Genomic DNA, 27,376 nt, shown 5'->3' with positions numbered 1-27,376 from the left:
TTAGGGCCAATGAACTGAAACAGTCTCAGCAAGGTGAAGTTCTGTAGCTAGGTGGTTCCTCTGTTCAGAGAGATGGTGGCCAACTTGTTCTAGACAGGATCAAGTTTGTAGTCTGGGGTACTCCTGGAATCCAGCTTTTGTCACTGCAGGTCCAGGTAGCCTCTGTGGTTTAAAAAAAAAAAAAAAGTGCTTTTCATCAGTTTAGGCTGGTGCACCAGCTACAGCCTCTCCAGGTCTAGCTATAGTTATCCATGCTCTAGTAGTGTCTAGGACTGACTACAGCAATGTGTTGTATGAAGATAAGCTCTTTGATGAGCTTCCGCCAGGCTTTGAAAATCTGGCTGTTCAGGCAGGCATTTGGGGTGGGTTAGTGTTTGTTTGTTTAAGAGCAATGTTGTTTTGTTCAGTTGATTATGTAAATTTGTTGTATTTTGTGTTGTTAGTTGTATTGTACACTGCCTAGAGTGGCTGGGTAACCAGCCAGATGGACAGCCAATCAATCAATCAATCAGATAAATAAATAAGGTAGTTCAACTCAATTTCAGTTCAAAATACAGCAGACAGACTGTTGGCTGGGATTGGTAGCTTGTATTGAAACAACTTTACTGATTTCGAGTCTTTTCTGTGCCCAATTCAAAGTGTTGGCGCCTACCTTATAAAGCCCTAGACAGCATAGGTCCCAGATATCTGAAGGAATGCCTGTTCCCATGCCAACCTGCTCATGTATTGAGGTCATCTTCGTCAACTCTATGTGACCCCACCATCCGAAGTTAGGCAGGTTACAATCGGAGAGAGAGAGTACCTTCTTGGTGGTGGCATCCTGCTTGTAGAATTCCCTCCCCAGGGAGGCCCACCTAGCACCAACTTTATCTTTTTGGCAACAGGCAAAGATGGTTTTATTCTCTCAGGCGTATTCAAATATTTTATTCCCATCCAGTGTAAGGAGACATCCATCATGGATTAACTCTTCCCACTGCCCAGGGCAGGCAAGGAACATGTGACCAGGCTTTCTGCCTTGGTCGTAGCCTCTGTGGCTCCTCCTGGGACAGAGCTTGTTCTAGTTTCTTTTTCAAGAAGCTGTCTACTCAGACCTCTTATTACCTTATTGTCTTTTCTTATTCCTTGTTTCTACAAACCTTGGAGTTTGCCTTGTCTCCTTTTCCAGTTTTTTCTGTTCTCCACTTAAAAAGAGAGAGAGCTTTTGTTTTTTCCTTCTCTTGACTTTTTCCTCATTTTGCTACGAGTTGGTTCCAGCAAACAAGAAAAGCTCCAAATTGGAAGGGAAAAAGGTAGGTCAGTAACTCATATTAGAGTTGTCTGTAGACCCAAACTGCTGCTCATAAAGCACCTCCTCCACTCAAATCAGAAGAGTGGTTGGTTGCTGCTGCTTCAGATCACTGAGGATTCTGTCGGGGAACAGGAAGATGCAGGATTGTGTGTACTGTCCTCTCTTCCTGCCTTACCTGAGGCCGATCCAGGTATCAACCCAGAGGTCTTCGCCAGGGTGCATAAGCAGTTCTGGGGACATTTAGAGCGGGAAGAGGCTGTGTTTTGCTCATCTGTTTCCTGTCAAAAATCACTTTAGTTTTCCCAGGCCTGTAGTGTTTGCATTCTCAAGCATACTCAGCCATACCTGGGGGAAGAAACAGAGATACAACAGGGCCCTTCAGGTGCTCATTCCTGTTCCTCAATGCAAATGGCTAAGCATGTCTCCCCACCCCAATCAGGGGAAGGCCCATAACTCAGCAGCAGAACCCATGCTTTTATTCCTTTTGTCCTTGTAACTATAAGTTCTCAAAGGCTACCTGGTCCAGAACCAGATTCAATCCTCTACTCGGGCCAGAGCAGGTGCTTCCCAGGCCTCCAAGACCCCTCGGCAACAGTTCTGTTTCTGCATGTGTGGGAGGAAGATACAACTCTTCACACGTGGAAGCAGACAGCACCAGACACCTGGACTCTAAGCACTAGTCAACATGGATATTTGATGAAGTTTCATTCCACTTCCAGAAACAAGTTTCTTTTTCCCCTTCTTCCAGGTCTGTCCACAAACAATAGCTAATGCCCGCAGTGATTGCTCATCTCCAGGAGATAGGGGTATGAAGGGATTTCTCTCCCTGGAACTCCTACCACTTGTGGGAAACTGCTCCTTCACTGGGCAATCCCACATATGAGATTTCTTATTTCCTGCAAATGCTTACATTTCAGGGCCTAAGGAACTCTCTGTCACTGTAAGTTGGAGTTCCACAAGATGACCCTTTTCTTCTGCCACCAATTCTGTTAGAATACTTTAACGCCTCCTAGTAGCTTAGTATAAGAGGCTTAAGCATGAGATGGTCACCACCACTAGAGGCTAGAAGAACTATTAAACAAGTTAATTTATTGAAGGAATATTTTGTACGTAAGGGAATACTAATATTTACTTTGGGGTTTTCAAAAGACTGCTTAGTGACTATTCTTAAGGACTCAAGAGATACTGTTGCTGCTACAGGCCTCTTAATGACTTCTTTTACCTCAGGCCACATTCCCTAAACCTCCACCCCAGCCAAATACACTCCCAACCAGGCCGAGGTCTTGGGTACAGTCTTCCTCTGATACCAAAGCTCCTCTTTTTGTGCTACTGGCTGCTTGGACAGTCTTGAATTTTTACTACCTGCTTGAGTAACCTTCTGGCAGGATCTTAGGGCAGCCTCCTGGCATAACACATCTATCTGCTCCCTACTCCTCATCTTCACCAGCCATGTACAGTTATCCCACAGAAAAGTTCAGGCCTTAGCTATTCATTTTCTCCTCAGCTTTCTCCTAGTCCTTCTATAACACCACCTACCAACAGCAAACCTTCTCCCACTGTGACTAACAACCAGCTCTATCAACAGACTCCCTAACTTAACTGTCAGCTCCTTAACTGCCATTTCCCAGCTGTTCTTTTCCATCTAGCTAGAATCCCCAGCCAGTCAGAATTGAATTGGCCTGATCCAGGCCCCATCTAACAAAATTCAAACCTATTGTCTCTCTCTCCCACTTGAGAACTTCACTAACCAACTACTATACAGGCCTTTGACAGTAACAAAACAAGGCCTACTGAGATACATTATTACCTCACAGAGGCCACACAAAGTAAACATTAAAGAACAACAACAGTTATATACATGGCAATTCTTCACCAGGGGCCATAGAACCTGTTCTCCCCACCTCCCTTCCAAGCAACCATCAAGGAGGCTCTACACCAGGGGGATTTCCTATCCTCAGTAGACCTCACAGAGGCATCCCTCCATGTCCCCATAGCTGTACAGCACAGAAGATTTCTTCATTTTGCTGTCATGGGGTACCACTACCCTTTGGCCTGGCATCAGCACAAGAGTCTTCTCCAAGCTCATGATGGCAGTGGTAGCTCATCTCCAACTCAAGGCCATTCACACCTTTCCCTTATCTGGAAGACCTTCTTCTGAGGACCCTATCCCTGACAAAGGTCCATTCAGATCTACAGATCATGCTGTCCTGTCTCCAGGACCATGGGTTCTTAATAAAATTCAGGAAGAGCCACCTCAAACCCTCCCAATTCTTAATTTACTTGGGAGCAGTTCTAGACACCTCTAAGGGCATAATACATTTAGCTCCAGAGAAAATCTCCAAGCTCAGTCAGACAGCAAAGTCCATCCTTCAAACACTGTCAGTAGACCTTGTGTACAAACCTTCGGATCTCATAGTTTCCTCCCTGGGGATCCTGCCATGGGCCAGATTATACTCCAGACTCCTTCAGTGGCTCCCCCTCCCATATCAAACCAAAATCATCACAGGGGCCACATCAGGATCACCATACTTCATTTAGTAAGAATACCTCTGCTCTGGTGGAAAGTGCCATGAAACATATCAAGAGCATACTCATTCAAGAGCCACGTCGCATAATTGTGACGACAGACACCATCCTGGAGGGGTTGGGGGCTCATTGCCAGGGCCATCCCATCCAGGATCTCTGACCTGAAGTCAAGTATCACAGTATATACTGGTTGGAGCTCCAAGCAGTTCACCTCTCCATCAACACATAGGCCCTGCCCATTTTTAGACAGAACGGCCTTAGCCCTTAAATTATCAGGGAAGGAAGAAACCAGAATCCCTGCACAAGGAGGCCTACTTCCTCTTCTGGGCAGAACACATCCTATTGATTATTTTACAGCACATTCAGGGACCCTCAAAACAAAGCCAACTTTCTAAGAGAACAATACCTCAATCCTGGGAGATGGGACTCTGGAGACAGCAGTCTTTCATCAGCTTTACTGTCATTTCAACCCACTCCAGGTGGACCTCTCTCCTTCCCTCTCAACAACCAGCTGCCACACTTCTTCTCTAGAGGCCTGGCTCCATCAGCAGAGGCCACAGATGTTCTCCACTAGCCTTGGCCCAGGGGCAGGCTCTATATATTCATCTTATTTCACTTCGGGCCAGGATTCTCAGAAAAATCATGGAGGAATGGGCAACGCTAGCTCAGAGCTCCATTCTGGCCCTGAAGGCCATGGTTCTCTCAAATCTTTCAACTGGCACAGACCCATAGTTCCGTCTGTCAAGGACCAACCTTTTCACACAAGGACTGGTCTGGCATTTGGATCCAGACTGGCTACATCTAGCCACTTGGTTACTTCCTCCTAGTAGGCTACTCTGCTGAGGTAACTAACACCTTGTTGTCCTCCAGGAGACCATCAACCAACCAAGCATATGAAATAACTTGCAAAGTTTTTCTGCACTGGCATAGAAGAAAGTGTCTGGACTGTAAGACAGCAAGAATCAAGGAATTGCTTCTATTCCTCCAGTCATGGCTAGTCATGGGATTCAGAGTGAGCACGGTTCACAGACAAGCTACAGCTCTCTTCTGTTCTCTCTAGGCCATACCACAAGCCAGGTTCTCACCTGCACCTTTAGTGATTCCTCAGAGGGTTGACACTGCTATGTCCTCCAGTTATACATTGCTTCCCAACTTGGAGTCTGCATGTGATACGATCAGCTCTTACCAATTCCCCGCTGGAGTTGCTGAGTGTTGGCGGGACTAGGGCCATGAGTCACTTAACCTGAACTTGAAGGGTTAATATGTACCTGAGTGAGATTGGAGGGGATCTCCAGAAGGTTGTTCTGCCTTTTTTTCCTTGTCTCCTCCCTCTACTTTTCTGTCTTCCATCTCCCGCAAGTGATGCTGAACATGAGGCTGACCTGGGCCAACTTACCTTGAGATGTAAGTTTGTTATATCCCAGTAAAAGTCTGTTCTTAACCTACCACTCAGGTGTGTCTTGTCTGCACTCATGGATGCTCACTGGGAGCTGATTCGGACTTCACTTAGAACTTTCTTACTACATTTTCCCTCTCTCAAGGTGCTGTTCCTCGTAGCTATAACATCAGCCAAAAGTGTCTCAGAACCAGGTGCAATCTCCATAAGGGATCACCTCTGTTCATTCAACAAGGACCCTGTCGCTCTTCAGCTGGACCCTTCCTTTGTTCCTAATATTATCACTGTTTTACTCAGAACGCAAGAGCTGGTTCTCCTTTCTTTCTGCTCTAATCCTTCTCCTCTGAGCAGGTCTGGCACATCTTGGATATTAGGAGGGCCAGCAAAAACTGCCTTAAGGAGATGTTCCAGTTCTCTGTTTATTTCCATCCTACTGCATTGGGAAAAAGCCCTCCCATACCACACTTGCAAGGCATGCATATTTGTAGCCTGTGAGGTTGAAAAAACTCCCTAAATCTGCACACACCACAGCACGTACCACCATGGAGTGCCCCAGCGTTTTTTTCTCTACTATCGCTCCTTTAGTGAAGATCTGCAGGGGGAGCTACTTGGGCCTCAGATCACACATTCCTTAGGCATTATAAACTGAACAAATATGCTTTGGCTGAAACAGCTTTTGGACATAGAGTAATACAATAGGTTATCCCAGCCCATGGAAATAGTACCTTCTGTACACCCCATGTTGGACATCTCCTCACACCTGATGGGCATGGAAGGTTGGGTATTTACCGTAAAGTTCTATTCTCATTTGGTGTGCAGGAGACATCCATACTGTTTTTCTGAAGTGAGTATGCCAATCCCTAAGAGGTGGGGGTTTTGTTCTGTATCTTCAGTTGTCTATACATTTCCTTCCTTCCTTCTGGCTCCTCAGTCACTACAGTCTTAAATGCTTGGCTACAAAAGAACTGGCTGGGAGGAGCCACATAGGCCAGGACCAAGGCAAAAAGCCTGGTCACATGTTTCTTGTCTGTCCTGGGCAGTGGGAGGAGTTAACCCATGATGCACACCAAATCAGAATGGAACTTCACAGTAAGTACCCAGCTTCCCAATCTATTTTTCTTTTTAATGCATTGTTGTATTTTATTTGTGTATTTTATCTTGTTTTTGTAAAATTGCCCAGAAATCTCCACTGAAGGATAAAATATAAATCCTTTAAATAAATACATCCTTCTTTGGGGGATGGAGGTAATTGGCCGTAGCTCCAAAGGCTTTTATTCCACACATTTATAATGACAATTTGCTATTACTGTTACCCTGGCTGAATCTACAGATAGCAGTTTTACCGTTATCATACTGCAATGATAACTATTGGTCACATGACACCAATGGGCACTAGTAGTTTGCAGTATGATAACGGTAAAACTGCTATGGGTAGATTCAGCTGCTGTCTTTTATTTATAGGTTATTCAGGTTCTGTGGAATGTATTACAACACTAGTACATTGAAATCTAATTAAGATTTCAGTGGAACAACTGATATAGGCAGTACATCTTTTCCACTTTCTTATAAACTTTTTTCTCTCTCTTTTCAACTGATTGCATCTTAGATGGGCTTAGGGAAGACTATCCAAGCAATAGCTGTATCTTACTACTACAAAAATGAATGGCCTCTCTTAATCGTGGTGCCCTCATCTCTGAGGTACCCTTGGGTTGATGAGATGGAGAAATGGATCCCAGACCTCTGTCCTGAGGATATAATTATCGTTCAAAATAAAGCTGATGTTTGGTGAGTGGCATGTTAACAGTGGCATTGCCTTGCTGGCCCCCAACTGTATCTGTGAAAAAAGGCACAAGATGGTTAAATCAGCCTACTTGCAAACCTGGCCTCTTGGCAAGGATGTGCTGTGTTGTGAGCACTACTTTACTTCTGTGAACCTTCCTTCAAAGTTCTCCCTCATAAAAGGGTTTGTTCTGATACACACTTTTATCTTTTACTGGATGAGCGGAGAATCTTAGCCTTCTCTTCTGATTGTTTTGATGACTGAAATAATACAAATGAACAATTTTCAAACGTTTAAGCATCTATAAAAGCAACACATGGTGGGTTAATGGAAATACCAAATTTCAGTTCGTATTAAATCCTGTTGGACATGTTGCCAGTCTTTTGAGGACCTAAAAAAGAAAATTAAATTCGGTTTGTCTGATATGTAACAAAGGTTGGATAAATGTAAAATAAAGAATTTGTAGTTCATTAACACCTACCTTTTAGATAATCTAAATCTAATCTATTGCCTTTCATATTAACAAAACCTTAAATTAGGTGTGTCCTTGAGATTAAATTATGATTTAATTCATGAAAAACAGTCTCTGTCTGGCTTGCCTTACAAATATCACAAAACCATAGTTTGGCATCATATGAAAGATACTCAGGCTTGCATTTTGCCCTCTCCCTGTTTCCTTGTATCCTCCCACGCTACTTCCTTCTTGGCATGCTATATTATTAAATTATTTTATTACATTTATATCTTGCTTTTTTCCTCCAAGGAACCCAAGGCAGCTTACACAGTCCTCCTCTTCTCCATTTTATCCTATTATGTCTGAACTGTCAAAAGCAGTTTGTTTTTGACCTTCCAACCAAAAGTGCAAAAGGCAGTTTGATCATGGTTTGAAATTCTGTTTTAGAACACAAATGCAAACCATTATTGGCCCATTTGGGTGTAACCGCAAACCGTAGTTGGCCAAGAAACAGTAATGGGAGAGGGAGGAGAGATCTTCCTTTATATGGTTTAGTGTTATGTCTCACTGTGTAAAAGAACGGCAATTTTTAATATTTGCATTCATTCCTTATACAGTAATTCACAAGGACCTAGAGCAGGGGTGAGCAACTTTTTGCCCCAAAGGCCACATCCAGTGGTGGGTTGGGGAACACGTACAGTGATGCACACATGCACATGCTCATCCCCCCCCCCCCAATAACTCACCATGCAGGGATGTGGAGGTTTAAATCTCATCGCACCTCCCCAAGGTGATTGGGAAAAGCTGTTTCCAGCACCAATGTCAGTCACCTAGACAGGGAAGAGGTGCCTAATTTAAATGGGCATGTGGGAATGACTTAGTCTGCTGCTCTCCACATTTAAATCCTGCTCCACCAAGACTGCCATTCAGATAAGTGGCAGGGAGAAATTTGACAGTGGCAGCTTTGGCATCCATAGCCATGGAAGGCCTCCTCAGGCTGCTTATGGCCTACAGGCACCAGGTTGCCCATATGTGACCAACAGAGTCTGATCTGTAAGGGCCCTAACCTTGCAGCCTCACTGGCAAAAAAGTTGCACACCCTGTTTAAAAGTGGCTCCTACTAATTAATCAGTTAAAGATTTGATTGCTTCAGTTGAGATTAAATTTTGCTGTCCCAAAAATTATTCAGGATCTTGAGGCTCCAATTTGAAACAGTGTATTAGAGTTCTCAGCAAGCTATGCGCTTAAATCACTTAATTTCAGCAATGGCTAGTTGTCTGTTGAAGATTGCATTCATAACTTGGTCATGGAGTGTTTTGCTCTTTCATTTTTCTAGGAAGATACCTACAAGCAAAGTGACTGTGCTGGGTTATGGCCTGCTAACTTCAGATGCACAGACTTTAATAAATACTCTACAGAAACAGAACTTCAAAGTAGTAGTAGTTGATGAGTCTCACTACATGAAATCCAGAAATGCAGCTCGTAGCAAGATTTTGTTGCCAATTGTACAGAATGCTGTCCGGGCTATTCTGCTCACTGGAACCCCTGCTTTAGGAAGGCCTGAAGAGGTTATGGAAATCATTTTATCTTTCCAAGGCCAGTTTGGCATGTTACAACCAAACCATGATGGGTCTTTGAGAAATGTGCTCTGGGTATGCATGCTTCCTGCTCCCCGTGCATGCTCAGAACCACTCCCTCACTCCTTTGTTTGTAGAAATTATAGGTTGCTATGATGTCTGATTTCCAACTAAAGATGGTCTGTGGCAGCTCTCATTTGTTTATTGATTGATTTTTTATTTGTACCCCACCTTACTACCAAGAAAATGGCACTCAAGGCCGCTGATTTGGATGTCTTGGCAAATTACAATGGCTGCAGAACAGGAAATGAGGGAGGGCATCAAAGCATGGAAGGGGAGGAGGAAACACAGATGCCTGAAGCACATTCCTGACTTGCCATGACATGTGAACTGTGCATAAAATGAAGCAATGCATAGCTTTTCTCTTCATAAAGTATTTTGCAATGTACAGTAGAATTCAGACAGTTCTATATTTGAATACCTTTTGTTTACCACCGGGATTTGTGCAGATAGGATTTTTGGAACTATGGGAATGGCATTGTGTTTGTATGTGGGATGGGCACATGTTAGTGCTGGAGTGGAAGAGCCCCAATTCCCATCAAGGAAAGAGTTTAGAGGAATGGTAGAGGTGGCAGCAAGGGATAGCCTTGCACTGTTTTGTGTTTTCTTTTTAAAGTCTACACAAGTGGTAAAGTAATAAAGTAATATGCCCTTTTATTGGAGATTTTAAAGAACACGTTGGGTCTAAACTGTTAAAAACAATTCCTAGACTAAGTGGGTATGGCCAGGGTAAGACATCTTAGGGCGCAATCCTATGGGAATAGGTGGCCACTTCCAAACTTGGAGGCAACCACCTATCCAATGCAAGGCAGGAGAAGCACGGAGGGGATCGTTCCCTCCACGCTTCTCCTGCCCTGCATTTGCAGCTAGACAGCTGATTTCAGGAAGGCGGAGCGGGGGAGGAGGCTGCCGGACGACACATAGGATGTGTCATACCAGCATTTCCGCCTTACCCACCCCAGAACACCCTGTTTTGGCCGCTTTGCATCCCTCTTCCGAGTGTGGAGCTTGGGGCCATTCCGAGCTGCCTGCAAGGCAGCGCAGAAGGGGAGGAAGGTCGCTTCTCCGGGAACCGACCTTGGAGCACTGGCTCCAAGGTTGGTTCCTGGAAAGCCACATATCTTATGTCCATCTAGCCACTGACTAGCGGCCATAGGATTGCTTCCTCCATGTATGTATTCGTGATGTTGCAGGCACTTTTTAGGAAGTGCCCTTGACTGTGACTCAAAAATACATGCACTTTTTAGAATCCTAGAAGGAGACGGGCTGTACTTCCGTTTTTGGCTGGTTACGTCTTCAGTTTATGGGCACCTTAATAACACTTATAAACATGCTTTTTGTTTACAGCTTTTCATGCAACTCGAAGCACTTTGCCCAAGAAAATTTGGGACATGGTCTGAATATGCAAAGAAATACTGTGGTGCATGTGTCAGGTAGTGTCTATATCCGTATGCTTTTCACACGCACCTATTGATGGGCATAATCTTGCAAATAGAACCAGTTCTAGCTGTGTGTAGTGAGTGGAAGGAAAGAGCAATACTGCAGTTACGTTTATTACACCAGGGTTAGGCAACCTGGCCCTCCAGATGTTTTGGACTACAACTCCCATAAGCCCCATCCAGTATGGCCAATGGTTAGGGATTCTGGGAATTTTTGTCCAGAACATCTGGAGAGCACCAGGTTGCCTGCCCCTGCACTAGACACTATTGCTGTTCCCTGTGCAAGGATTGTGTTCTTGCAAGCTCGAGGCTAAGAAAACATATTTCTATTACTTCAGGGGAAGTAATAGAAATCCTTTTAAATCATTCAGGGCATAATTTTCTGGATTGGGATGCAAAAATGTCCAAGCATTTTTCATGCTTACCAAATCTGCGCCCATATTTCTTCACTCACACTGAGCCTCATGTTGGGAGCTCCTCTGGGACGCATTTTGAGGAATGTTCTGTCCATGCATATATTACAATATGTATGTTATAAACCAGGGTTTGGTGGCAATGCATTTGATCGAATACATGCCCTGCTTCTTGCAAGTTGACTTGAGCCATAGAATAAAATGTCAGTGGAACTGAACTCTTGGGTATATCTTCCTGAACCAGTCTTGGGTTTGCTGCTAAAATTAAAACAAAATCAAAAACCTCAGGACAGACAGGGAAAATGAACACATTATTTGTTTCCCACTTCCCCTAGCTTATGAGACTATGGCTTAGCCATATTTTATGTTGATGCATATTTGCAATATGATTTCAGAGATTAACAGTGCTTTGACCACAGCAGGCCATTGAGACTTCCTTTTATACATTTGCCTTTTTTTGCAGAAGTATGGAATGCTGATCTTGTATACTTGTGTGCTTCCTCTGTTAAGTAAAATGTTCACTGATGTCAATTTAAATTAACTGCGTTATTGTCACCACTCTGTGATTTCTCCAGATTTTTTGGTAAAAGACGACAATGGGACTGCAGAGGTGCTTCTAATTTAGGTGAACTGCACCAGTTACTAAGTAATGTGATGATTAGGCGAATGAAGGATGAAGTTTTAACGCAGTTGCCACCTAAAGTCAGGCAACGAATTCCTTTCGATCTTCCCAAAACTACTGCTACGGTAAACAAATGAGCTATTAACAACCATTCTTCTTCTGGCAAAGAAGTACTCTAATGATTGTGAGGATGGTTAGTCATTTTCATGGGTATAGTGAATGTGAGTAGTATACAGACCCAGAACTGCCATGCTCTGAGAACTTTCAGTTCTATTCAGGAATGCCCCTGTCATGAACCTCAGTTTGGGTGATTAAAATATTCCCTACAATGCAGAGGGGAATGTCATTCTGATTTAGCAGAGGCAGCTCAGGCTGGCAGTAATTCTGCCCTTTTCTGCAGGAGACAAGCTCTGTGCCAATTTTTGTATCTAGCACATTACTGTCTCAGAAAAAAGGGGAAGGACTCTTTTGGTAGTTTCTGGGTTGTATCCAAGTGTCTCAAGGAAAACCCTTCTTAAATGAGCCCCTGCCTCACAGAATGTGTCTCTATGATTACAGCATCTCCCTTACAACTTTAACAGTACTTGGTTTGGCTGAACTGTTCAGGAACTTGACAGTACCATCTAGATGTAGCCTTTAATCTCTATATATGGTTATTTGCACTTTATGGCAAAATGGCAGCATTTGCCTATCTCTCCTGTAAACACTGAGCTGGATCCAGACAGTTTCCTCCTATCACCCCCACTCCTCGCAGCTCCCAGTGCCACTTGCCATGCTGTTCCAGATGATCCCCAACCTTTCTGAGCACTATGGGAGGTGGTGCTGGGGTCTGCAAGGGAACATTGCCCTGCCACTTTTTCTCCAGCGGAAAATCTCGGCTGGATCCCAGTTCCCTCTGCGGCACCCTTCCGTTCAAGGACGAGCAAGTCTGGATCCAACCCACTATCACTTTTTGTTAGTTGTGGCATTTGGTTATCACTAGAAATAGGCTAGTGATAACCAAATCATAATAAAGGTATGATAAAGGACAAAGAAGGCAGGGACCTAACAGAAGCAGATGAGATTAAGAAGAGGTGGAAAGAATACACAGAAGAACTATACAGGAAAGATCTGAATGTCCCTGATAGCCATGATAGTGTGCTCACTGAACTTGAGCCGGACATCCTACAGAGTGAAGTCAAGTGGGCCTTAGGAAGCATTACTATCAACAAAACTAGTGGAGATGACAGTATTCCAGCTGAGCTATTTAAAATCCTAAAAGATGATGCTGTTAAAGTGCTGCACTCAATATGCCAACAAATTTGGAACACTCAACAGTGGCCACAAGACTGGAAAAGGTCAGTTTACATTCCAATTCCAAAGAAGGGCAATGCCAAAGAGTGTTCAAACTACCGCACAGTTGCGCTCATTTCACATGCCAGCAAGGTGATGCTCAAAATCCTACAAGCTAGGCTTCAGCAGTATGTGAATCAAGAACTACCGGAAGTACAGGTGGCGTTTCGAAGAGGCAGAGGAACTAGAGATCAAATTGCCAACATTTGCTGGATCATGGAGAAAGCAAGAGAATTCCAGAAGAACGTCTATTTCTGCTTCATTGACTACGCTAAAGCCTTTGATTGTGTGGATCACAACAAACTCTGGAAAATTCTTAAAGAGATGGGAGTACCAGACTACCTTACCTGTCTCCTGAGAAACCTGTATGAGGGTCAAGAAGGAACAGTAAGAACCAGACATGGAACAACCGATTGGTTCAAAATTGGGAAAGGAGAACGATAAGGCTGCATATTGTCGCCCTGCTTATTTAACTTATATGCAGAGGACATCATGAGAAACGCTGGGTTGGATGAATCACAGGTCGGAATTAAGATTGCTGGGAGAATTATCACCAACCTCAGATACGCAGACGATACCACCCTAATGGCAGAAAGCAAAGAGGATTTAAAGAGCCTCTTGTTGAGGGTGAAAATGGAGAGTGCAAACGCTGGTTTGAAACTCAACATTAAAAAAACTAAGATCATGGCATCTGGCCCTATCACTTCCTGGCATATAGGAGGAGAAGAAATGGAAGCAGTGACAGATTTTATTTTCTTGAGCTCCAAGATCACCGCAGACGGTGACTGTAGCCATGAAATTAAAAGACGCTTGCTCCTTGGGAGGAAAGCTATGGCCAACCTAGGCAGCATAGTAAGAAGGAGAGACATCACTTTGCTGACAAAGGTCCGTATAATCAAAGCTATGGTTTTCCCAGTGGTAACGTATGGCTGTGAAAGCTGGACTATAAGGAAGGCTGAGCGCCGAAGAATTGATGCTTTCGAACTGTGGTGCTGGAGAAGACTCTTACAAGTCCCCTGGACTGCAAGGAGGTCAATTCAGTCAATCCTATAGGAAATCAACCCTGACTGCTCATTGGAAGGACAGACACTGAAGCTGAAGCTCAAATATTTTGGCCACCTAATACGAAGAGGAAACTCACTGGAAAAGACCCTGATGCTGGGAAAGATTGAAGGCAAAAGGAGAAGGGGACGGCAGAGGATGAGATGGCTAGATAGCATCACCGATGCAATGAATATGGACTTGAGCACACTCCGGGAGAGAGCGGAGGACAGGAAGGCCTGGCGTGCTATAGTAGATGGGGTCACGAAGAGTCGGACACGACTTAACGACTGAACAACAACAGAAATAGGCTACAGGAGTCTCACTTTGCATTGACTACCATAATTCTAGCAAAATGTTCTTCTCTGGGACTTTTGAATACTTAAGAATAGAAAAGGAAATATTTATACCCAGTTAAATTTCAGAATGACCATTGTCTGCGTAAGATTCAGTAATGATGGCCATAATCTAGATAACCATATAACTAATTCTGCAGGTAGTGGGGGGTTTGACATATTTTATGAACCAAGAGTCCCACTGAGAAGTATCAAATTTACAGGGGAAAACCATGGACTTCTCACTGAACTCATAGCACATGTAAAATGGCATTCTTTGTGGCCTAAAATAATTAATATACACAGTAGTGTACTATTTGATTATTATATATGCAGAAGTAATTGAGCATAACACTGTTAACTACAGCACTCATGTCGGATTGCATTACAGTTTTCGTTTCTTACGCAGTTTTCTGCACGTGTTGAGACTTAAAGAATGGTTTTAGCCATTGATTTATGGTTGCAGCAGAATAATTCATTTTTTTTCATTATTTTTGTCCCTGGCTTTCCTTAGGTTTCTCTGCTTGGTAGGAACATGTGACTGACCTGCCTCTGCATTGACATTGCTCTGTGAAGAAGACTATTTTATCTTTAGGGACTATTGTTCTCTCTTTTCTTCTCTGTAGCATAAGTAGGGCATGATTCAGAGAACCAATAATTGTTTTGCCCTTTCACATTTTTGCCTCTAAATATTGTTGTTCCCTCCCATGCAGGAATTAAATGCTAGTTTTGAAGAGTGGGAGAAATTAATGAGGGCTTCAAATTTAGATTCTACAGAAAGTGACTTTTTCCAGGTGATGGGCCTAATCACACGCATGTTTCAACAGACTGCCATTGCTAAGGTAATCTTGAAATGTCTTCTACTTTTTAACATTTATTTAAAGAATTGTACTACTTCCTCCTACACTTACAATACCTTGCCAGTCCAGAGGTGTTTCCTGAGAATTGTAACTGTATAATATAAAGTGACAGTCAGGGAACCTCGGGAGTAGTGTGGGATATGGGATGGTGGGCTGCCAGTGGAGGAGAAAGTTAGTGGAAATTATGCTCGCCTTTGCACAAGCAGAAGTGCCTTTTCACTTCCACAAGGCACCTTTGCATTCAATTCTGTCTGTGTGTGTATTCCTTTCTCCCTACTTCGTTGCCTTGACTTTAAAGAATGCAAAGTGCTATAGAAGAATTGATGAACCAATAAGATATGCCCGTAAGAGAATACATTCCCCTGGATTGCTTTATATTAGCTTGGTGCACCTTAGATAATAAATATCGTCTTACATTTTGTAGTAATGCCATTTTATTTTTCAACACAAAAATTGTTTTGTTTTATCCTTTAAACTTTCCCTTTTTATTATAACAAGATTCCAATATGCCTTGTACATTTTAGGCAGGAGCAGTAAAGGATTATATCAAAATGCTGCTGGAGAATGACAAACTGAAGTTTCTAGTCTTTGCCTATCACTTAAGCATGCTGCAGGCATGTACAGAGGCAGTGATAGAAAGCAAGGTACGTGTGCCTTATTTGGTTAGACTGCTCCTACAGGATCTTTATTATCAAGCAGTAAGCCTGTACATACATTCTTTTCAGTGCTGATGTTAAAAAAAGTGTTAAAAATACACTGACATGGTTGTCTCTGTAGCATCTTAGCTACTGTGTTAACACTGTATGCATAATGGCTTCTGCTTATGCAGAATTTGACCACATTTGTATCATCAAAACCCACCTCTTCTCTGCTCCTCAGGGCAGGGACCTGTACTGTGTAAAGCACCATCAGGCTGCAGCAGGGGCAAAAAGGAAAGCAGGGCCACCATTAGCCCTTCTGTGAAGCCAGCTTCATCTGGTTTAGCCTCTCTCCCAACTGTCATCCAGCAGCCATTTAATCAGGCTGTAGGAAAGGAGAGATAGGATTTGGGGCCAGTCCATCAGCTGAGCAGAGGGACTAGCAATTTTTGGAGGCTTCTCTCTTTGAACTGTTTCTAGTCCAGCTGGTCATGATAAGACCAGCTGAGTTACAGCTGGTAAGAACCATATAATATTAAGAATTGGTACCTGAGTTTCTGTGTTTTACTTTTCCCTACCCAACCCTTTTTCCTTTTGTGTTGTGTCTTTTTTAGATTATAAGCCTGAAGGCAGGAACTGTCTTTTTGTTAATCTGTAAGCCACTCTAGGAGCCTTTCTGGTGGAAGAGCAGGGTATCAGCAGCATTTTAGCCAGTAATGTCTGCCTATCGTAAGGGAAGCAGAGATGGTGAATCCAAGACCTGCATCCAGTCTTTCCCAGGGTTAGGGGGCAAACTCTTTGAATAGCCCCATAATATCTTGGTTTGTGGTCAGGGTGACAATATTCAGTGGCAAAGCTAGTAATTGAACCAGCATTTTTTGTTGCCTAGTCATTTAACTTACACTTGTCTAAAGCCAAGGATTCCCTTTAATGTAGTTTCAAGTGATAATTTGTTTTTCCTGTTTTTTTTATGTTACAGACTCGTTATATTCGGATAGATGGAAGCGTACCTTCAGCAGAAAGAATAAACCTTGTCAATCAGTTCCAGAAGGATCCAGATACTAGAGTGGCCGTTTTGAGCATTCAGGCTGCAGGTCAGGTAAGACTAAAAATACCAAGGATCCTCAGTTCTAAGATAAAGTTAGGGTTTGTGGCACTTGAACTGTTACCTATATTCCTATTGACGTTTTATTACCTTATGGGACACAGCAGGTAAAACGTTCTGTGAATTAACTGGTATTGTAGGGGTCATTTCATGTTTGAAAAAAACCCAGATAAATGTGCCTAGAGAAGCTGAATTGAGCACTGAGCAAAGCTGGAAGTTTTAATGAATAATTAAAGGAATAATGGCTATTCCTGGCCATTAGTATGCAAACTTTTGGGGCACCCAAAATCAAATCAGTGTAGGAAATCAGGAGAGCTCTAAGAAGTAACATCAAGCAGCTTCTCCTGTGGCTTAAAGTAGAAACACAATCCTATTCCTATGTCTTACAATGATGGTGTTGTAGTGACCCAGTTCACACAATCAGAAGAGCTTATTTAAGCCAGCATGGGCTGCAGTGCATGCCAGGTGGGATTTGACTATTCACACCCCACCCCGGCCACAGCTTGTCATGTCGTGCAAACCCAAGCAGCGAGGGTTGTGCGAGGGCTTAGTGGCAATTTGCACATGCCTTTTCAAAAAATAAACAGGCAAATCTTAATTTCTTTCCTATGTTTAGGGTTTAACATTTACTGCTGCCACTCATGTTGTTTTTGCTGAGCTATACTGGGATCCTGGGCATATCAAACAAGCAGAAGACAGAGCACATCGGATTGGACAGTGCAGTTCTGTAAATATTCATTACCTTATTGCAAATGGAACATTGGACCCTCTTATGTGGGCAATGTTGAACCGCAAGGTGAGACGACACCTTTAAATGTTGGCAGTCCCCCCTGCCAAAGGCTTAGCTCTGGGATGCCTACCCACAGTCCCTCCTTAGATTTTGAACGCTGTCGTTCCCCGCTCCAATCAATTCCTGACTTTTTTTCCTCTAAGCACATATCTTTTGATTCTTAGGAAGAAATGCATCTGAATAAAAAGCGAAGAAAGTATAGCACTTAACAGTCTGTTGGCTACAGGATTAGCTAACCCTTGTGTATATGTTTGTAAAAAGGGATACGCCTGAGTTTGCTTGTTTTCCCTGCTCATCCATTTTTTTCTTTTGCGTCATGTCTTTTAAGATTGTAAACTGCTGGGAGGGACTGCCTTGTTTTTATTGATCACTAGTTTCCATGCTAGCCATGGAAGAAAGTAAGTATCTTCTTTTGTTACCAGTAAAGAAATGGAATAGACTTGCAGAGGGGGAAACAAAGTGATCCACCTGTCCCCCACCAACCCGCTTGGTAGAAGTCACTTTATTTTTTTTACTAGCCTAAGAAGCTGTTACCTAGGCCTGTCTCCATCCTTACAGGTAGAACATACAGATTCCATGATAATTGGAAAACAAAAGTAGAGAGAAATTAGACAGTTTTTATATTAATAAAACTGGAATTTTGGATGGTGTACAAAGTTTTTTTTAAGGCAATATTCCTTAGTATGAAATCTTTCTTCATTCTTCTACCTCTAGGCTAAAGTTACAGGCACCACACTAAATGGCAAAAAAGAAAAATTGCAGGCAGAAGAAGACAATAGAGAGAAGTGGTCTTTCCTGAATTTTGCTGAAGCATGGATCCCGAATGAAAGTCTAAATGAGATAAAGAACGAGGTTTTATTTACCCATGTAAGCTTGTAATGATAAAGATCTTGTGCTGTATTTCCAAGACTAAAACTGTGTTTTCTCATGCTTCCTGTTTTGATAGCACCTGAGATTCATGTATTATCTACAGTTGGCTAAATCTGGGTTACTTCATCATTTGTTTGAATCAAATAAAAAAAGGAATAAGAACATTTAAAGTTATGGGGCAGTATCCAGTGCTGCTGTGGCACTAGAAGCAAATGCTAGTGCAATAGGAAACTAGCACTTGCTAGCACAATCATTGTAAACTGCCCAGAGAGCTTCAGCTCTGGGGCAGTATAGAAATGTAAAAAAATAAAAAATAAAATAATAATAATAATAATAGCACAACACCAGAAGCTAACCCAAATTAGTGTTTCTGGAGCAGGATAAGTCCATGTAGCTCTGTTCCATGAGCTCTGCTGACTTGTCCCATTCCAGAAGCGCTAATTGGGTTAGTTTACAGGACTGTGCCAGCTCCCTGTTGGGCTAGTGTTCGTTTCCACTAATGCATTGTGTTTAGTGCTGGCAAACTGCATTGGATACTGCCATTGGTAATTAACAGTATTCAGATTGTCCATATATGTACATACCATTCTTGTGATCCAGAGCCATAAACCCATACAGGACCTCCATTGCCAACAAGCAAAAGGGGGAGGGGCTTTCACTTCATATTGCCAAGAACAGAAATGTCTCCACCCCTCTTTCTCTGCATACATACACATACATACTAACGATCTCATGTTTACTTGAGCACTGTGAGTACATTGGTAGGCTCATCACAGTTGTGATCGCTTTCTTCCCTGATGCTAGAACATCAACATCCTTGGATCAACGGTTGTATGATTGTTTGGAAGTTACTCCTTTAGTTTATATCAGCTACCATAATTGTATTTCAAAATTTCATCAGCTGCTTAAGTGACTACAGTTTCTGTAGTATATGTGCTTATTTCATACCTAAAGTTTTTTAAAGAATGATGGGTACATCTTGATGCCACAGAGCAATCAACGAGGCTCTGAAGCAATTATCAGGTGCTCTAGTGAAATTACTCTACCCTACCCTTCTAAAGACCAGTTACCTTTGCTAACAAGTATTTATCTTGATTCATACACTACACCAGCTGCTGGGGAACATGGGCAGGAGAGTGCTGTTGTGCTCCTGTCCTGCTTGTGGGTTTCCCATGGGCAGCTGGTTGGCCACTGTGTGAATAGAATGCTGGACTAGATGGACTCTTGACTGATGCAGCATGGCTGCTTTTATGTTCTTACATGCTAAATAGAACTTCATAACAAGCATAGCACAAAACTTTACTATTATGCTATGTACATGTGGTTTCAGTTTCACTGAAAGAAAAGATACATATTGGGCAGCAGTTCATACAATGAATACAATACCGCTACTCTAAAATCAAGAGGTATATATCCAAACCTGGCACTATGTGGACATGCTGCTTTTTCTGTACTTAAAATTAAGCCTGCTACTTTATAAAGCCACAGGCTACTAGGAGTTTTATCCAGACAACATATTTAGTATTCAAATTAATCTGGGGAAATTGTTTGGCCAACATTCACCATGGTGCAGTCAGACAATGGGACTTGCCCTCTTGTTTCACCAATGGGACTTGCCCTCCCCTCTTCTCCAGCTTGCACCACTGAGGGTCCTCAAATCCCTCAGAGCATATTTTGGGGAAAGGGGGAGAGGGAATCCATCTGCTAATGGTATCTGTTCTTCTGGTGGATGGACACTTTTGGATTTCACCCTTTGACATTTATTTCAAGGATATTATCCACCTTACAATGAAGCGTTTTCAGAGTCAGAGCAGACCAAAATTATTGAAGATCCATAGTCTGCTAGGATATACATCCAAATGTCTGAGAATGCACTAGAAGTAACCAGTGAACAAATAGAATTCCAACTGAACAGATAGCCCTTCAAAAGTCCATTAGCATCAAGCTGTATCCATAGTTAGTTTTATTTAGTAATTTAGCATAAAGACTTTGAAATTGATACATGAAATGTGAAAATGTCTGATAACACATTACCTTTTATGGGATGCCAAACCCATGCAAGATAGCTCTGTTTTTGGGTTTGCCAGATTGCATAGGCCAGAAATATTAGATTTAGTAATAGATCAAAGTAGTCCAGAATTTTAACAGTGATTCATTTCCATTGGCCTGGAATAATGGCTCTCATTTTTTTCTTAATATAGAAGTTGTCAGGTTATCTCTTAAAATACATTTCCATTACTAAAAGAAGACTACCTCTTGGTAAAATGCTGTGATTAGAAAAGATTAAAGCAATTAATAAATTGAAGAATTTTCTGTGTTAAGTAATACTCATTTATCCTCTGCTGTAGTTTGAAAAGGAAAAGCAGCATGATATCAGGGCCTTCCTTTCACCAAAGCCAAATACTGAGAAAAAACGAAAAATGGCTTCTTGTGATAAGTCTTCAGGCTTGAGTGCAGATTCTTCTCAATTGTTAGAGGAAAAGGACATGGAGAATGGTGAATATTTGGACTCTGAAGAACTAAATGATATGGATGTTCTTCATAGAGAAGCAAAAAGAGCAAGACGTTTAGAGCCATCTACTCCTAAGAGTTCTCCTAAGAAAGGAAGGAAGTCTTTGTTTCAAAACACAAACCATTCATTTATAGAACAGACTGCCCAAGATGAATTTGGTTCTCCATTATCTCATTCAAGCAAAGTATCTGCTTCTGAAGCAACCTGGCATTGCAGTCTTTGCACTTACAATAATAATTCTTTACTGCCTTACTGTGAAATGTGTGAATCTCCTCGGAGAAGAAACAGTAAGTAAAATTCTGTGCTCCAGTTAAAATCTTGTTTTTAAAATGTTTTTGTTGTAATGGCACAAAATAACCCGTAAAAATATGGAGTATTTGAAGGAAAATCTGGTGGACATATACCTGAAAAACTTTACTTTGGCAAAAACATGCATTATGCCATAAATTTGGTGCCAACTGATGTCTCTGACATCAGGAAGTAAATTTAGTGGTTCATAATAGAAATTCAGTTTCCACGGTACTTTACTGTCACAGCTCTTGTTCCAATATCCTTTAGAAAATATATTGCTTTCCACAAGTTCATGTAATTTGTTGCTATTCTTGGTCAGGAGATGCACTCTCATTATTTCACTTAATTACCTATGTATATGATTGGTAACTGTCCTGGTATATCAGATATGTTATATTTGGAAAGGAGACCTATTATCCCTAGGCCCAAGAATGAAATTCAATTCATGTTGCGTTTTGTTACTTTTCAAAGACAGGTCTTGTTTGGACATAATGAACTTCAGTTTGTGCATTCCTCTCCCTTCTAGCATGGCCACAAGGAGGAGTCTGGAAGCTTTCGTTTCCATTTTTATCTAACTGCAGTTTAGTGTTATATTCCAGCCCAGGCAAACTAATTAGTCTTAACTCTGGTTTAGTCAAACAAGCCAAATTTAACTGTACTTTATGAAGCTGGCTTGTTTCAATAAATCATGGTTAAGTTTAACCATGGTTTAGGGTTCGGACCTAATGCTAAACTGTGGTTAATTGAAAATTTGCTTTTAAGGCCTGTCTGTAATCTGACTCCCATATACGTAAAATGCTTTCAATAGCACTTAAATGTTCAACGTGACAAGGTCCCTACATGTGTCAGGGTCCCATATCAGGAAGTGTGCACCTGTGTGTCAACCTGGAAACTTGGTAACATTCTGCGCAAGGCGGATCTATGACAAACACATGCAGAATACAGAGATAAATCCATTTTTAAACAAATATAACTCTATAACCTTATTCAGACATAATGATAAAAGCTTCCATTTTTGTTTGCTAAGAGGATTAAGTAAGGTCCAAACATGTAAGATGGACTCTGGCCTGCTTGCACTGGCTGCCTATATGCTTCCGAGCTCAATTCAAGGTGCTGGTTTTAACCTATAAAGCCCTACATGGCTTGGGACCACAATACCTAATGGCAGGCCTCTCCCGAAATGAACCTACTTGTACGCTACATTCAGCACCTAAGGTCCTCCTCCAAGTGCCTCTGTCAGGGTGGACACTGAGCCCATAGAATCCCAGAGTAGTTCTGATTCTGAGGAAGAGCAGTCGCTCCTGGGAGAGGAGCGCGCTCCTCTTTCCCAGGGCCAAGAACTGACGGAGATTCCTCCCACCAGCATTCCTAGCTTAGATAGCAGTCCAGGGAGTGACAGAGCACGGATAGCAGACTTGGTGGACGTGCGACACCGACACAGAGAGTGGCGCCAAATGGAGGGCGCAGAAAGGAGGCGTAGTGCCCGGTTGGCACGCAAACAATGGCTGCGCCCAGAGGATCCAAGGGAAAAGGGGAGGGACTCTCCCTAGTCCTTAAGTTCAGGGGTCTGCCAGTAATTCCCTTTCAAACGGGGACCAACTGTTCCAACTTAGGGCATAGGTACTGTGCTGCTCAGATCTAGTTGCAAACGGTAGAGTTGTTAAGTTGTAAAAGAAGAATAAAGCTTTGAAAGGAATCCCTTTGTCTATGTCTGGACTTGGCTACTGGATTAGACTGAGAGAGGCCTCCAAGGAGCCCTTGACAGCCTCCTCCAAGGGAAGCTTGGAAGGCAGCAACGAGGAGAGGACCTTCTCAGTGGTGGCCCCCCATCTGTGGAACGAGCTCCCTAATGAGGTCCACCTGGCACCAACATTATTATCTTTTTGGCCCCAGGTTAAGACCTGTCTCTTTTCCTAGGCATTCAGCAGCACATGATGGGTTTTAATTGGTCCTGGATGTGTCTTTAGTTATGACTGACAGTTCAAAGTTGTTTTTAGTTATATGTTGTTTGGACATATTGTCTGTGCGCTTTTATGTAAATGGCTTTTAAACTTTTTATATTGTATTTAATGTTTTGACTTCTGTATACTGCCCAGAGAGCTTCGGCTATGGGGAGGTATAGAAATGTAAATAGTAATAATAACAATAATTCAAAAATTCAAAAGTCAACTGTTGTTTTCCTTGGCCCTTGTCCTTTGTGCTTTACTACATCTAATAGGGAGTGGATGTCCAGCTGGGTCCAGGACTTTGTAAATTCCTCCTTGAGAGAGGGGGTGGTACTAGCCTCTTTAAAGGAGACAGTAATTCGGCCACTCCTGAAAAACCTAACCTGGACCTGGATGATGTTAACAGCTATAGGCCAGTAGTGAACATCCCCTTCCTGGGCAAGGTGCTAGAGTGGGTGGTTGCCAGTCAACTCCAGGCACTCCCAAATGAAACTGATCATCTAGATGTGTTTCACTCAGGCTTCAGGCCTGGTTTTGGAACAGAAACTGCCTTGGGCGCCCCGTGGGATTACCTTTGCCAAAACGGGGATGGGGGATTGTGACCCTGTTGATTTTCTTGGACCTCTTGGCAGCTGTCAATACCATTGACCATGGTATTCTACTAGATAGGTTGACTGGGTTGGGAGTAGGAGGCACTGCATTGTATGGTTCCACTCCTAATTGGATGGCTGATTCCAGAAGGTGGTACTGGGGTTCTATGCCTTGGCAGCAATGCTGTGGGGTTCCACAGGGCTCTATTCTATCCCCCATGCTTTTCAATGTCTACATGAAACCACTGGGGGACATTATCTAGAGGTGTTGGCTGAGGTGTCATCAATATGCGGATGACACCCAGTACACTCTCTTCTTGTCATCAAATCCAGATGAGGCAGTGGCTGTTCTGAGTTCGTGCCTAGGCATGATAATGGAGTGAATGAGGGCCAGTAAACTGAGACTCAATCCAGACAAGATGGAGGTACTGTTAGTGAGTGGTTTGTCTGCCCAGCCAAGTGATATTCAACCTGTTCTGGAGGGGGTTGCACTCCCCCTAAATGAGCAGGTTTGTAGTTTGAGATCCAGCACTCTTGGATCCAGCACTGTCATTACAGGCTCAGGTGGACTCGGTGGCACGGAACACTTTTTATCAGCTTAGGCCATCTATGTCCGTATCTAGACAGAGATAGCCTAGCTACAGTTACCCATACTCTGATAACTTATCATCTGGATTACTGCAATGCGTTATACGTGGGGCTGCCTTTGAAAACGGTCCAGAAACTTCAGCTAGTCCAAAATAGGACAGCAAGATTGTTAACAGGGACTGGCCAACCAGATCACATTACACCAGTACTTTTCCAGCTGCACTGGCTGCCAGTCCATTTCTAGGCCAGATTCAAAGTGCTGGTATTAGCATTCAAGGCCCTAAATGGCTTGGGGCCAGGTTATCTGAAGGATAATCTCTTCCCATATATATCTAAGATTGTCTTCAGTGGCCCTTTCCCAGGAGCCCCCGTTAAATTAAGTGAGGTGGGTGGCTACTTAGATGAGGGCCTTTTCTGTTGTGGTGCCTCAATTGTGGAATGACCTCACCAGAGAGGCTCGCCTGGCACCTATGTTGTGGTCTTTTCAGTGTCAGGTGAAGGCCCTTTTATTTTCCCAGGCATTTTAGTTTTTTAGTTTCTCTTGTTTAAATCTGTTACTGCTGCTAGGTTTTTTTATTTATTTTTTATTTTATACTGTATTTTTAAACATTTATATTTTATCATGTTGTAATTAGGGTTTTCATTGTTGTGAACTGCTCAGAGAGCTTTGGCTATTGAATGGAATAGAAAGGTAGTAAATAAATAAGTACTGCCAGTGAGATCCTTAGGAGTGGTATTTCAACCATTTCAAATAAGAAAAAACTGCACAAAAACTAAGAAACTACCAGATGATTGATGGCTGGAGAAAAGGGAGTGGGGCCAGGGGAAGGATCATGACTAGCTGGGGAACCCAGGTGGGCCAGCTTTGGCCCCCAGGAGGGCTTGAGGTTCCGTACCCCCCGAGTACAGCAAAATACAGAAAAGTCTTCTGTGTAATAACTAGCATGGGGGCTGGGTGGGAGTGGTGAAGGGAGACAGAACCAGGAGTAACCGGAAAATAGCCAAAACTACCATTTCCAAAACAGAACAAACAAGGAAGCAAATTAACTTCCACCTGAATGCATTGCCTGATGATCACTTCTGTAGCAGACACCTGAATTACAATTTTGCAAGAGATAGCCAAGGAGAGGTGTTGGAGGTGAAGTTTACAGACAATAGACCAGCCTTCCCCAACTTGGTCCCCTCCAGAGGCTTTGGACTGCAGCTCCCAGCGTTCTTGACAATAGGCCATGCTGGCTGGGGCTGATGGGAGTTGAAGTCCAAAGCCTTCCTTTCACTTTGAGAATTATCAATATAAATTGGTTGTGTTAGCAGCTCTTTCTCTTAAGAACTCACTAGCCTTTATACCAGGGATATGTTCTAGGATTTGTTATAAAAATGCAGTTTCTGCCAGTACACAAAGGAGGTCTAACTGCTGTTCTTTCTTTTCAATATCCACAGTTATACAGAATAAAAGTCGGATCAATGACTCTATCTCTTCCGAGTGTGTAAAAGAAAATGCACCCCAAGTTAGTACAAGTCCTAATAGTGCAGAGAAAACCAATGAAGACAGCCAGAGGAAAAATGTAGGACAACCATTGCCTGGAATATCTGGTGGAACTGAGGGAAAAGCTGCCACTGTTGTGGATAAGCAATCAGATTGTTGTGAGCAAGAGCTCAGAGATGGTAAGGAAAGGGGATTTCCTTTGGGGGCAAATGATTAGCAGACTGTTGTGAGCATGTACAGAGGGAGCCATCCTAACAGGATAGGAGGCCGCCTCCAAACTTGGAGGTGACCACCTATCCAATGCAGGGTGGGTGGAGCACGGAGGGATCTTCTCCATGCTCCAGCCGCTCTGCATTCGCAGCTAGACGGCTGATTTCAGCTATCTAGCCATGGGACTTTGGAGTGGCAGGGGGGAGGCCAGACGACGCACAGGAAGCATTGTACTGACACTCCGCACTCCCCACCCCCAGGAATGCCCCCTTTTGTCCTGGTCCACACTGCTCTTACAAGTGTGGAGCCTGGGGACGATCCAGGCTGCCTATGAGGGGGAGGAGGCGGGGAGGAGGCTTTCTGGGAACTGACCTCGGAGTCTCCGGGGTCAATTCCCAAAAACCGAACAATCCTATGGCCGTCTAGCAGCTGTCTAGGATTGCACCCTAAATGTTTCTGTGAATTAACTACTGTTTTAGCATATATTCCCAGCACCCTCAAGAGATCAGTGTAAGTATAATATCTTCAAAAGCCCAAATAGTGGGAATGGGTTCTGTCCAACTGTGCCATCTGTCAACAGAATAGACACTGCTGGTGGAACCGATTCTCCCTCCTTCCTGCAGCCCCCACGTGCTACCCAAATCTTCTCCAGAGGATTGGGGACATATTAGGAATGGGCATAGGGGGCTGCAGTGGGGAAGAGAGGAAGGGGAAGTTACATTGCACAAGGGGATGTTGGATGGAGCCCAAAAATTTTTAAAAAGAAACTAATTATATATATAATAATAAGAGAGGCCTTGCTTGCGTCCTTTAAAGAAGAGCAGGACCTCAAGAGAAAAAGAGTTCAGAGATAGTGAAACAATTGCCCAAAACAAATCTTCCTGCCCTCATTGCTTGCACCTGGCGCTTAGATGATAGGCGTAAGAGGGCACTCTCAGTTCATTTGCAGAGTTCCTGGCAGGGTGGTGGTTTGCAGTCTAGCAATCTGGACAGGTTGCAAGAAGCACTCCTAAAAGGTGTTATTTTTGGAAAGCTTCACTTGTCTACAGAATTAATTTGACTTGTTTCTCTCTCTGTACTAAAGTTACCAAACATTTTATGAAGCATGCTGCTGTTAAGCTGGAAGAACTGGTGTGTAATCTTGGTGCATATATTTGCCCCTGAATATAGCCATAAAAGGGTGTTGTATAGTAATGCTGTGATTAGTAATATTAGTAGTACTTTTTT

The 27,376-nt window shown here is 43.0% G+C and overlaps 1 protein-coding gene across 23 annotated transcripts in view; it reads left to right on the top strand.

Annotated features, from left to right (window-relative positions):
• ZRANB3 (zinc finger RANBP2-type containing 3) overlaps window positions 1-27,376 on the top strand; it is a 61,422-nt gene that overhangs the window by 23,211 nt on the left and 10,835 nt on the right. For 9 of the 23 annotated variants that reach the window (XM_084809199.1, XM_084809032.1, XM_084809023.1 and 6 more), the window contains 11 exons: window positions 6,817-6,995; window positions 8,781-9,012; window positions 10,429-10,514; window positions 11,509-11,680; window positions 14,977-15,105; window positions 15,648-15,767; window positions 16,741-16,860; window positions 17,483-17,662; window positions 18,371-18,523; window positions 20,875-21,325; window positions 25,894-26,118. In XM_084809199.1, the coding sequence (XP_084665325.1) occupies window positions 6,817-6,995; window positions 8,781-9,012; window positions 10,429-10,514; window positions 11,509-11,680; window positions 14,977-15,105; window positions 15,648-15,767; window positions 16,741-16,860; window positions 17,483-17,662; window positions 18,371-18,523; window positions 20,875-21,325; window positions 25,894-26,118 (2,047 nt within the window). Of the gene's footprint in view, window positions 1-6,141; window positions 6,300-6,816; window positions 6,996-8,780; window positions 9,013-10,428; window positions 10,515-11,508; window positions 11,681-14,976; window positions 15,106-15,647; window positions 15,768-16,740; window positions 16,861-17,482; window positions 17,663-18,370; window positions 18,524-20,874; window positions 21,326-25,893; window positions 26,119-27,376 lie in introns of all 23 variants that reach the window. The other 14 variants (XM_084809114.1, XM_084809163.1, XM_084809103.1 and 11 more) reach the window with 4 other exon arrangements.

Source organism: Heloderma suspectum, chromosome 1 (assembly GCF_057233095.1).
Source record: "Heloderma suspectum isolate Gila_16-S chromosome 1, 16-S_ref, whole genome shotgun sequence".
Classification (NCBI taxonomy): domain Eukaryota; kingdom Metazoa; phylum Chordata; class Lepidosauria; order Squamata; family Helodermatidae; genus Heloderma; species Heloderma suspectum.
Note: the sequence above shows the minus strand (reverse complement) of the source record. Positions and strands in the feature narration are given on the sequence as shown.